The sequence below is a fragment of the Plecotus auritus genome, assembly GCF_963455305.1.
Source record: "Plecotus auritus genome assembly, chromosome: 7".
Classification (NCBI taxonomy): Eukaryota; Metazoa; Chordata; class Mammalia; order Chiroptera; family Vespertilionidae; genus Plecotus; species Plecotus auritus.
The window spans coordinates 11754621-11767085 of NC_137774.1; the positions used below are offsets into that span (position 1 = coordinate 11754621).

Here is a 12465-nt window from a genome sequence, read left to right on the forward strand (position 1 = left end):
GACTCCTCCCCCTTCACCTGCTTTAATAGCTCTAACACACCAAAGAGGAGGGGCTTGGGTTTCGCTGGCTCTGCTTTAAAACGTCATGGCTTTCTGTTCCAGAGGAGAGGAGGGGGCCGCAGAGGGCCCAGCCCACGGGGGTGACTTTGGTTGTCCCTGGTCTTGTTGCATAGACGAGGCTGGGGTATGAGAAGACACCGAGGCACCGCTGCGAGGTTCCTGGCTGCTCCGACCCAAGCCGGACAGTGTGCTACCTCGTTCCACCACCAGGAGGCGACTGTTCCATCTGGCTTTTCTTCCTTTGGGGTTGCTGGCCGGATGCGCGGGGAAGGGAAGCAAGAAAAGGGATGTAGTGTGGGATCGCGGTAGGTGACGCGAGATCTAGGCCTGAGGCTGTCGGCGGAAAGCTTCCTCTCTTTCCGCGGGGAGTCCAATGCGGGAGGATTTCTCCTTGACCCTAAGCCTGGGAGAGGGGGAGTTACGGCCCGGGCAGCAGTTTAAAGTTCTCTCGCCTGCAAAGGAACCTCTTCCTCCCAGTGCAGAGGACGAGCTTTTAGGAAACGCTGCTGCCTTCCCAGGAATGCGCATCACCCGGGTTGGGCCACACTCCAGAACTTAACTGTTTGCTGTGGATCTGAGGGAGGCAGCCGCGTTGGTTTAACTGCATGGATAGTTCGGATGGCTCTGAACTCCCTCCTTCAGCCCCCGAATGGACGGGCCTGGAATTCTAGAAATTCCCGGGGGGACGCACCAAAGCGAAAGGGAAAGGAAGTTAAAAAAACTAGATGGTCTTTCCCGATCTCCCTTCCTCACTCCTCGTCGGGGCGCCCCCTGCTGGCAGCCGTCTCAGCACGCCTTCAGCACCTGCTGCAGATGGAGGCGCACGTCGTGGGCGGTCTCCCAGGGCACCACGGTGGCGCGGAAGGAGCTGGGCTCGGCCTTCTGCGCCTCCTGGATAAGGCGGTGCATGGGGTAGCCGCGGCGCGGGAAGGCCACGTCGCCGCTGGCCAGCAGCCCCATGGGACAGAAGTCATTGGCGCCGTCGCCCACGTAGAAGAGGCGCTCGAAGTGCACGCCGTCCTGGGCCCGCTCGCGCAGGTAGTCGCTGAGCACCTTGTGCTTGCACATGTTGCTGGGGCACCGCGCGCAGCTGTGCGTGTGGAAGGGCCGCAGCGCCAGCAGCCCCCGCGCGTCGGGCCCCGACGGGTTGCTGAGGATGCGGCGGAACAGGCCCAGGTGGCCGGCGGCGCGCAGAGCGCTCTCCACGCCGAAGGTGTTGGCATCCGAGATGAGAATCACTTCGAAGCAGGCTCCCTGCTTGGCCACAAACTGCAGCAGGTCGCCCATGCCCGGGGACAGGGGGATGGCCTCATAGACCACACGCAGGTCCCGCGGCCGCACGCCCTGCTCGCCCAGGTACTTGAAGACCCGCTGCATGTACTCGTTGTAGAAGCCCTCGCGGTAGGTGGCGCGCAGGCTCTCCGGCAGCCGCTGGCCCGGCGCGGCGCGCACTATCGAGTCGTCGCTGTTTTCGTCCACGATAGTCTCGTCGAAATCGAAGGTCAGGAGGAAGCGCGGCGCGCCCTGCACAGCCATCCCGCCGTCCTGGGAGCAGGGGGAAGAAGAGCAGCAGGAGGAGGGAGCAAGCGAGAGCGGGCGCGGCGGGCGCCGACCCGGGAGAGGCTGGTTAGCAGGCCTCGGCCAGAGGCGCTGGCACATCCAAGACCTGAGGAGGACCCAAGGCTGGTTAAGCTGGGGGAGCACCCATCGCCGCGGCCCCCCCCACCCCCAGCTCCCTGCCCACCCTCTTGGCACCTCAAGGGTAACTTCGCTGGGATTTATCCTCAGAGGACCAGCCTCCTCTTGAGCCCAGAAGGGCTTCCTTGGCACCTGTTTTTGCTACTGTCATCCGGGGCCATTGGGACTTCACATGGGTCAGCTTAAAAGAGGGGACACCCTTTGGGGTTTCTGAACTAGCCTTTCTAGAAACGTCTGACCCCAGTTGTTGGTGTGGATAAAGGGAGAGTGGAGGGGACTCCACTCCTTTCTTCCCTAACAAAGCGTCAGGGAAACCACCCCTTCGCTCAAAGGGAACAGCCTCTACAATCCCCTCTGGGCCGATGGCTGTGGACTGTGGTGGACAATAAGGAGCTGGTCTCCAGGGAAGACTAGTGGACACCATGCAAAGCACGTGGACGATGAGTGCCAGACCTCAGGCCTGGGGAGTAGGTGCTGGGCCTCGGCCCTGGCCAGGGAGCTGGGTTTCAGCTCAGAATAACCAGCGAGGCCGAGGATCAAGGCCCAGGGAGGCTCTCTGGGAGCTGCTTCCAGCCAGATGGCTCTGGGCAGGGGTCCAGGGATGGGACTCAGCTTTTCCAGGGAGTTTTAGGGGCCTGTGCTGACAGCTCATCACTAGTCACTTGCCAATTCCCCGGAAGGACCGTGTCAGCGGGTGGGGTTCGTGCCAGAGTCCGAAGCAAGCGAGCAGCAGAAGCAATGGGGCTTGGGGAGGTAGGCGCCTCCCAGGCCAGGCCACGACATACCTGAGGCAGGTAAGGGAGAGGAGAGAGAGCAGCAGTGGCTAAAAAGGTGAAGAAGGTAGTGGGGACATGGGGGACGGTATGAGGCAGCGGTGGGGAAAGGGGGGACTAGGAGGAAGTAATGATGGGGGAGCGTGGAGACAGACTGGACAGGAGGACAGAGTGGGGGTGAGGAGCTCCAGGAAGTGGAGACCCTGGGTCAGTCATGTTGACAGAGGACATGGGAGAGAATGGAGACAACAGGGCAAGTGCGCGGGCACAAAGAAAGGCAAACGAATGGAGGCAGAAGCCCTCGGCAGCCAGTCCCCGCCCCTCTGCCTGCCAGCAGCTGGATGGAGGGGCAGAGTGAGCAGGTCATGCACAGCTCACGACGTACTACGCTGCCTCCCTTCCCTCCTTCCAGCCTCCACCGTCCATTAGTCCAGATGAAACCTCTCCTCTTTCTGGTGTCTTCCTCCCTCCCTAAGATTTCCGTGATGTTTATGGCCTGGCCTACCTGGTGAAACAGGAGTCCAGGCTCCTAATTTCAGAGCTGGGATTTGAACCTGGCTATCTGCCTCCCTAATGTAACTGTCCTTTTGACCTCATCCTAGAGTCACCCACTGGTCTCAGCAACATCCACCCGGGAGTCTCAGTGGTCCAGGATCTTTGGAGTTGAGGATGTAAAGCGTCAGGACCCCTCAACTGGGATGGAAGCTTCTAGGGATCAGAGGCCCAGTAGAGGTGAGGGCAAGCCTAAAAGGGGCCACCCCATGATGGAAACATGGAAGCTGAGGCCTTACCCTAAGAGACCTCTAGAGGGACCCACTTACCCTAGACAGGCATCGGAGGCCAGCAACCGGAAAACACCCGCTCATTGTTGGTGCACCACCCCGAGCACCACCTGTAGGGACTGCTGGGCTCTAGCCGTCGTCCAGAGCTCCTGACAACCACACAAGGTCTGTTTGAGGGTGCCCAGTCAGCTGGCTTTGTTCCCACCACTAATGCTACCAGCCCTTATCCCCGCTGCTGGGCCCCAGGAACCACTCCCAGGAGCTCAGTAAAAACAACCCCTCAGCTGGGCAGAGTGTTTACAGAGCACAAAGCCCTTGCTAGGCATCCTCTTAGCAAACCGCTAGGATGCTGGAGAGGTTATAGATGATAGAGTTGGAGACCCACCACCGTAAACGGCCGACAGATTCAAAACCAGATCTGAGCCCTGGCTGGTGTTGCTCTGTGGTTAGAGCATCAGCACCCCACACCAAAGGGTCGAGGGTTCGATTCCCGGTCAAGGGCATGCACCTGGGTTGCTGGTTCCATCCCTGGCCCTGGTCAGAGCGAGGGTGGGAGGCAGCAGATTATGTCTTTCTCTCTCTCTCCCTTCCACACTCTAAAAAAAAAAAAAAAATCAATGGGAAAAATATCCTCAGGTGAGGATTATCAACAGCACCAAAAAACAGATCTGAGTCTGAGACCAGTGCTTTTTTTTCTAGTATAATCATTGTCCCTCTCTGTGTACAGTACAACATAGTTTACAGGTCACCTTCACTCATATTCTCTCACTGCTCATCAGTTTCATGAATTCAGCAGATGCAAAAGGCTCAGAGAGGTTAACTAATTTGCCCATGGCCATGCTGTTCCCACGGGGCAGAGCCTGGATCATGAGCACCTGGCCACAGCCTTGCCTGCCCTCTGTCCTCGAAAGGGAAGCGGAAGGTGACCAGGCCCATTGTACCACAGCTGGGGGGCAGAGACTGCCTGGCACCACAGGTGATCTGGGACTGGAAAGTCAGATTGACATTTCTGCTGGACTTCGCTATGTGGCTTTGGGGACAGGCCTTTACTGACATGGCTATAAAGGACACCACCTACGGCTCCCAGTGCCCTTCTCTACCTCTGGCCCCCTCCACCCTGGGGTTGAATAAGAGGCCAGAGGCATCTGGGACAGATCTGGAAAGACATGGACAGCCAGGAAGACTAGACAAGGAGCAAAGGTCTGGCTGGCTGCTGCCCTCTGGTGGTGACAATGGGTGACACTGGAAACACCTCTGACTGTCAAGGTGACACTCTCCCCAGACCCGTGGTGGGCAAACTGCGGCTCTTTGGCCCCTTGAGTGTGGCTCTTCCACAAAATACCACAGCCTGGGTGAGTCTATTTTGAAGATGTGGCATTAGAAGTTTAAGTGTAAAAAATTTGGCTCTCAAAAGAAATTTCCATCGTTGTACTGTTGATGGTTGGTTCTGTTGACTAATGAGTTTGCCAACCACTGCCCCAGACCATCCCAGGATAACAGGGAGAAGCTATTTCCCCCCAAGACAGAGACTGGGGCATCCCAGGAGCAGGGTTGTGGTCAGAGGGAGGTAGCCCATCCCTCTCCACTTAGACCACACATGCATGAAACCTTTTCGGTCAAGAAAGGATATGGGTATCAGCCTTTTCTCTAAGAACTTTTAATCTAGGAATTGGGAGAGGTGGTCAAAGCTAAATGGGGCAGTGGGCAAAGAGGGAGGGGGTGGGAGAGGAGACAAGGTGGAGGAGATGATGGGAGGGAGGTACAGGGACCAGGAATTGACAGGTTTTGGAGGGGAGTGGGATCTCTCCCTGGGCCTTCTCTGGAGGGAGTTCCAGCCTTCCGGAATCCTGGCTAATCCTTTTATCCCATAGAAAAGGGTCTCCTTACTTTGCCTTCGTTTCTTTATCTTTTTCTAATTTGGTAGAGCATTCTACTGATCTAACCATCCTCAAACTTCTCGTTTCTTATAGCAAAAGACAGTTACTTTTTTGCATATACTAATAATAGTATTTAGGGAAATCGGTTAAAAATTTATTATTTTTGTCCTTGTTTCTTTTAGTCCCCATAGCAGAAAGCCAGGCCTCCTGGGTTTCTTCCCCTGGAAACGGAGAAAACTATACTGTGACACCCCACCCCTAGCCCGGTCCCACAGTAGTCAGAGGGGCCCTGGGCCCCACTGGAATCTGGCTCCCATAATGTTCACATATTACTCACCTCTAGAACAGTTTTGTCCGGAATGATCAAATCATTTTGTGTCATCCAAAAGAGTTCCTCAAATAAAAAGGGCACAGGATCTCCGAGCTTCTCCGGCAGGCTAGAGCAGAGAGAGGAGAGAAAGGTTTCTTTGGGGTGACAGGGAGTCAGTCCATAACTAGTGCCAGCTAAAAGCGGTGACTAAAACCAGTGCCTGGCCCTAGCCGATTTGGCTCAGTGGATAGAGCATCGGCCTTTGGACTGAAGGGTCCCAGGTTCGATTCCCGTCAAGGGTGCAGGAGGCAGCCGATCAATGGTTCTCTCTCATCATTGATGTTTCTATCTCTCCCCATCTCCCTTCCTCTCTGAAACCAATAAAAATATGTTAAAAAACAATGGAGCCCTAGCTGGTTTGGCTCAGCGGATAGCTTGGGCCCTCAGACCTAAGGGTCCTGGGTTCAATTCCTGTCAAAGACACGTACCTCCGTTGCAGGCTCCTCCCTGGCACCTCGGTCGGGGCTTGTGCAGGAGGCAACCGGTCGACGTGTTCCTCTCACATTGATATTTCTCTCAGTCTTTTCATCTCTCTTCCACTCTCCTTAAAATCAATGAAGAAATAGCCTCAGGCGAGGATTAACAAAAACACACAAAAAAACAATGGAAAAGTATCCTCAGGTGAGGATTAACAACAACAAAAAGATCAGGTCTCCTTGTATTGATCACTAGGAATCAGATTCAGGCACTAGGTTGGGATTCTTTTCCTCCCCCAGACACTGCCACCAGCAGCAAATGGGAAAAATAGGCCAAAAGAGGTCAGCTGACCTCTGGGGCCACACAGTATCAGAGTCAGGATTAGAACTCAGGAGTCTCTGGTGCCACTTGCATTTAAAATTGCCGGATTTAAAACTGTCAGGCCCTAGCCGGTTTGGCTCAGTGGATGGAGCACAGGCCTTCGGACTGAAGGTTCCCTGTTGGATTCTGGTCAAGGGCACGTGCCTCAGTTGCAGGTGCGGGAGGCAACCAATCAATGTGTCTCTTTCACATGGATGTTTCTCTCTCTGTGTCTCTCCCCCTCCCTTCCACCGTCTAAAAATCCTTGGGTGAGGATTAACAACAGCAACAAAATTGCAGCCTGATGCAGGGCTAGTGTGGCTCAGTGGCTGAGCACGGACCCATGAACCAAAAGGTCACTGGTTAGATTCCTGTGCAGGGCACATGCCTGGGGTGTCCGCTGGATCCCCAGTAGGGGGCGTGCAGGAGGCAGCCAATAGATGATGTTTCTCTCTCCTTGATGTTCCTATCTATCCCTCTCCCTCTCTCTAAAAATCAATAAAAATCATATATATTAAAATTGCACCCAGAGCTTCCCTTATTGCCCTGGAGCCCCCCTTGGACTCTGAGTTTCCTGCCCTAACTAGCTGGAGGCGATGACCTGGGCCCTGGTGCCAGTGAAGAAGCGGGGACCTGGAGTCACCTCTGGGCTTGCCCAGCTGGGAGGGGATCCTCATTGGACAGGGAGGTGGCAGCTGCCGGGTGGAATGGGGGGAGAGATATTTTTAGAGGTGGCTGCAAAGCAGGCACTCTGGCACCCCTCCACCCCCCAGCTGGCGGGCTTTTCCCTACAATGCGGGGCGGAGGGTGCGCAGCTCAGAGAGCTGAGGGGGCTAGCGGGTGGCGGGGAGCGAGGGGACACCGATTCTTTCGCTTTGACCGAGTAGGGGACGGCGGATACACCCGGGCATCACAGCACGTTCCTGGGGCAGGAGAAAGGGGGACGCATTCCTCTGTTCCAGGGACTCCCCCACTGACACACGCGTAAAGAAGCGCCCTCAAACTCTACACAGCCCCCACTCCACACTCGGACCCCAGCCCTCCCCGACCGCGGGGAACCCAGGACTCACGTGCGGAGCGGCGGCGGCAGAAGTCTGTCCCGGCTGAGTTTGAAGCGCAGAGTGGAGAGAGGGGCTCGCGGAGGTATTCGGGCGCAGGATGGAGCCGGGGGTGCTTACGGGAATTGGAGGGGACGCGGTGTCTTATCCACCCTCGGGTTTCTGGGCTCTGGCTCACGAGTGCCTCCGGTCCGGAGGGGCTATGGATGATGTGCGTCTGGGCCGTCCTCTCCACCTGCCTTCCATCCCCCCCGCCCGGGCCGCCGCGCGTCCCCTTTAAATGCCCGAGAGCCGGAGCTGGAGCCGCGCTGGCTCTGCGGCTGCCGCAGCGGCCGGGCCACCGCAGTCCCCGCACGTCACAAGCGGCTGTCCAATCACAGCGGCGCCGGCGCACATTAAAAGGAGCGGGCCACGCCCCCAGGCTGCCCCGGAGGCTCCGGGAGCGCCCGCGTGGGTGGGATTGGGTGCCGCGAGGAAGGGTAGGGACGTGGGTGGGGGCACCCTTGTGGGAGTGGATGCAAGGTTCTGCGTAAGTCCCGCCCACATGCCCTGGGGTGCCAAGGCTGCGGACTTGCTACTGCCGCCCAGGGCTCTGATCCCTGAGATGTGCAGAGAGGCACCCCCACCTCCAGCTCTCATTCGGCTCTAACCCCTAAGCCCAGTGGTAGGCACCCGTGGACCCAGCTCAAGGAAAGCAGCTCCCGTGTTCCTCTCCCACGTGCGCGTAGCTAGGGGCCCTCTGCCCCCAGGCGGCGTCACAGCGCCCCATCCTGGCCCTGGGGACTCTTCCCCGGCTACAGGTTACGGAGAGGGGGACCTGGGGACCGAATAGTTTGCCCTTTGCCAGTGCTGTTGTTACTGAAATACCTTCTTTGCTTCCTAAGAGTCTGTTGCCAGCCACCTTCCCCCACCCGCCTTCTGCCCTCCCAGCCTGGTGGCGAGGAGTGAAGATTCTGTTCAGAGAGGAAAGAGGTGAAGTTTATATTTATTGAGAACATACTGTGAACAGGGCACTGTACTTGGTCGCTGCACTCGTGGTTGAACGTTCACAACACTCAGGAGAAAGCTTTGCCTGAGTTCAAGTCCATGCACACCTGACTCATGGGATCACAAAGGGGCCGTGTGAGTGGGGAGAATGCAGGTACCCCCAAGCCTGGTTCTACCACCAGTCCTCCCTCAGTCTCCCCTGCTCCACTCCTTGAAGGCAGCCAGCAAATTAAAAGGCCCCAAGTGATCTGAAAGCCAGTGGGGCTGGAAACCAGAGGAAGTGCGAGTCTGCAGGGAGTTACCCTAATCTCCGTGCCAGGGGCTGGGGCGACAGTCATGAACAGGGCACATGTGTGTCATATTTCTGTTGCTGGAAAGGCTACCTGGCCCTGAGTGGGGTCTGCCTAGGACCAGACGGTAGTGTGTGGGTTCTTGACTTCGTGCAGGAAAATTTTCATAGTGTGAGTCCGGGTGAATCTAGAGGACAGTTATTAAAGCTGGGGCCAGTGAAACGAGGAAGGCTGGGAAATAGTTCTACCCTGGTCTGCTTTGACTCGCCCAAAAGAGAAAAGGAGGCCCTGGGACCAGTTCAGAGGGTTATCATGGGATGAACTGCCACTGCCCAGTGCTGCCCTGATGGCCAGGCTGCTGGGGACTATTAGAGTCTAGTAGATGCATGCCTGTGGGGGCGGTGGGGGGAGGGGGGAGGAGGAAGGTGCTGGCGCGCCCCTGGAAGGTAGAGCTTGAGGCAAGACCTTCTTTTTGAGGGGTTTTAAAGGCTGGGCGTTTAGGGAGGGTCTTAGGGAACATCTCTATAGAATGTTCATCCACTTTATGCTGATGTGCTAAAATGGGGTTCATTCTCTTAACTTCATCTGTCCTTGGGTGTGGTTGGCAATAGCGCTAATTGGATTTCTGCTGTCTCCTGGGTTTAGGGAAGATAGGATTTACTAATCTGTCTCATTTCCACACATACAAAGGGAAACAAGTGCTTTAAAGCTGCCAACCTGATCCTTAAAACCCTGGACAGTAACTCCCAGGGTCCCAGCCCCTGAAACACTTGCTGGTTCACTTCCTCTCAGCCCGGTCTTTGCCCCTCACCTTTTCCTCCAGCTCCCAATACACCCTGCTCTTTCCTTGGGACCGCCCTCTTCAGAACGTGCCTGTCCCGTTTGCTGGTGTAGCTCGGCCTCGACATCATCTCTTGCCCGGTTACCCCACGGCTCATTTTAGTGCACTAGTCATGTGTGTGCTGCCAGAGCACATGGTAGGCGCTATACATATTTTCCCATGAATCAATTCATGTAATCCTCACATCCTCTGACCTGGGTGTATGGCTCATTTTATTGTTGAGAAATGAAGGCACAGAGAATTGAGGTGACTTAGGGTCACCCAGCTGGTCAATGATAGAGCTGGGCTTCCAACCTGGTTGTCTTAACTGTTACCTACGCCATCCCTCACATTCAATGTCACCCCTACGAGTGTGTAAGCAACACGAGGGTGGAGGGCATGTTTTATTTATTTATTTTTAAAACTGGTTTTTAAATTAAAAAAATTTTTTTATTGATTTCAGAGAGGAAGGGAGGAGAGAGAGATAGAAACATCCATGATGACAGAGAATCATTGATTGGCTGCCTCCTGCACGCCCCCACTGGGGATTGAGCCCATAACCCAGGCATGTGTCCTGACGGGGAATCAAATCACGACCTCCTGGTTCATGGGTGGACACTCAACCACTGAGCCGTGCTGGCCAGGCTTATTGATTTTTAGAGAGAGGAAGGGAGAGGGAAAGAGAAAGATTGATGTGAGAGAGAACATTGAATTGGCAACTTCTCGGTGCATGGGACAACGCTCAACCATCACACCGGCCCGGAGTGTTTTATTTACTGATGTCCCCCTAGTCCAGCCGTGGGCAAACTACGGCCCGTTCGGCTGTTCTATCCGGCCCGCGGAGCCAAAAGAGCGGAGGGTTCTCTTGCTCTCCCTCCGCTCCTTTACTTTGAATTTATATTAGTTCACACAAACACTCCATCCATGCTTTTGTTCCAGCCCTTCGGTCCAGTTTAAGAACCCATTGTGGCCCTCGAGTCAAAAAGTTTGCCCACCCCTGCGCCTAGTCCCTAGCATATAGACCCTGCACACAATAGGTCTTGGATGTTTGTTGTTGAATAAAAAAAAATCTCCTGCTGCTTTCCATTTCATCCTCACACTGAGTCATTCCAGTATTATTCCCGTTTTACAAAGGGGAAATGAGACTCAGATCAAATGACTGGCCCAGAGTCATCCCTCACCCCCCCCCCCCCCGCCCCCGCACTAGATTCAAATGCTGACCCTTTTAGCAGCCATTTTCACGTTGTTTCCAAAATGGCTGATCGGGTGGGGAACGGGTAGGCTGATGACTGTGTTGCCACCTATGGTGAGTGAGTTCTTACCGCTCAACTCTGCCTCCAGCGATGGGAACACTGATGTTCTCAGGAACTGTGGGTAAAGGCTTTTGTGGGAGAACCCCTCGTTCTTTCAGGACACAACCCTATCTGCGCCGTGCCAGGTTCTTGTAAAAACAGAAACTAAAAGCCATCTGCTAGGGTTGTTGTGGGGATTGTGTGCCTGGCACCGGGTTGGTCCTTCCCCTCCCTCTCACCCTCGCCCTGCCCATCACCACCAGGCTGATGGGAGAGCAAGAGCCACCACATTCCTGGGTTCCTGGCCTCCCTGGCTCTAACACCCAAACCTTGAACCAGAGTCACACCTTCTGTGAAGACCAGCTGGAGAGCTCCATCCCTGGCTGCCTGAGTCAGGGTTCAGCAGGAGCTTCTGTCCCTGTCACAAGCTCTCTGCCAGAGTGACTGACCTGAGTCCTAAAGTGACCTCCACAGGAGCAGACCCCCACAGGAGCAGATATGGGCAGCCTGAACGCTAGGCAAAGGCCTCCGCCTGCTGGGGGTTGGGATGGGGTGGGAGGTAGGATCCCCATCCCATTTCTGTCCCCATCTTTAGGCATGTGGCTGATCATCTAACTTACTCACTGGCACAGTGAAAGGGGGACGTTTGAAGATAGATAGGGGTAGGGAGTGGCTAGGGTCAAGCCTTGGGCTGACCTGTGGCAGGGCCATAAACAAGTCCCAGCCTGGAGGGCAGAGCTCTCCTAGCATAGTTAACCCTGACCTTGTAGCCCTCCCTAATTCCTTCCTAAGTAGCTAATGGGTTGTGGGAGGTACAGCAAGTGTTGCCAAAATAAGAACATTTGTATACATGTTAATCTACCCTTGTTTTAATCAGACTATAAAATAAAGCATCGGCTTGCAGGCTGGGTCTTCTGTGTCCTCATCCAGGCACGGGAGATCTACCAAGCCCCAGCTGTATTCTCTTTGTCTGTCTCCTTTAATCCTTTACCGCCCCTCCTCAGGTTCACCCACCTCAGGTGGGATCCTACCTCCCACCCCATCCCAACCCCCAGCAGGCGGAGGCCTTTGCCTAGCGTTCAGGCTGCCCATATCTGCTCCTGTGGGGGTCTGCTCCTGTGGAGGTCACTTTAGGACTCAGGTCAGTCACTCTGGCAGAGAGCTTGTGACAGGGACAGAAGCTCCTGCTGAACCCTGACTCAGGCAGCCAGGGATGGAGCTCTCCAGCTGGTCTTCACAGAAGGTGTGACTCTGGTTCAAGGTTTGGGTGTTAGAGCCAGGGAGGCCAGGAACCCAGGAATGTGGTGGCTCTTGCTCTCCCATCAGCCTGGTGGTGATGGGCAGGGCGAGGGAGAGAGGGAGGGGAAGGACCAACCCGGTGCCAGGCACACAATCCCCACAACAACCCTAGCAGATGGCTTTTAGTGTTTCTGTTTTTACAAATGAGAAAGCAGAAGCTTGGGGACATTGAGAAAGCACCTTGCCCAAGGGTGCTGTGTAGCAAGTGGCAGTCAGCCCAGATATTGAAGTCTCCACTTCAGTTTGCAGAAGACAAAGGGCCTTTGGTGACCTGGTGGCTGGTGTGGGTAGGCTCAGTGGAGAAGGCCATGGCGGGTGGGGGGTGTGTGTGTTTGCTTTTAGGGAGTTCTGCAAGGTCTGCTGTAGCGTGCTCTGGTGCAGG

The 12465-nt window shown here is 55.6% G+C and overlaps 1 protein-coding gene across 4 annotated transcripts; it reads right to left on the reverse strand.

The window, feature by feature from the left end:
• Positions 1-2: 2 nt before the first annotated feature.
• Positions 3-7739, reverse strand: PHOSPHO1 (phosphoethanolamine/phosphocholine phosphatase 1). Of its 4 annotated transcripts, XM_080682183.1 has the most exons (5): positions 7408-7734; positions 5989-6104; positions 5528-5627; positions 3353-3462; positions 3-1726 (listed from the first exon to the last, which is right to left on the reverse strand). In XM_080682183.1, the coding sequence occupies exon 5, from the start codon at positions 1717-1719 to the stop codon at positions 847-849; it is 873 nt and encodes a 290-aa protein (XP_080538309.1). In that variant the 5' UTR covers positions 1720-1726; positions 3353-3462; positions 5528-5627; positions 5989-6104; positions 7408-7734; the 3' UTR covers positions 3-846. The 4 variants fall into 4 exon arrangements, with proteins under 4 accessions (XP_080538309.1, XP_080538308.1, XP_080538310.1 ...); XM_080682182.1 differs by lacking the exon at positions 5989-6104 and having other exon boundaries at positions 7408-7739; XM_080682184.1 differs by lacking the exons at positions 3353-3462; positions 5989-6104 and having other exon boundaries at positions 7408-7681.
• Between the last annotated feature and the right edge of the window lie 4726 nt (positions 7740-12465).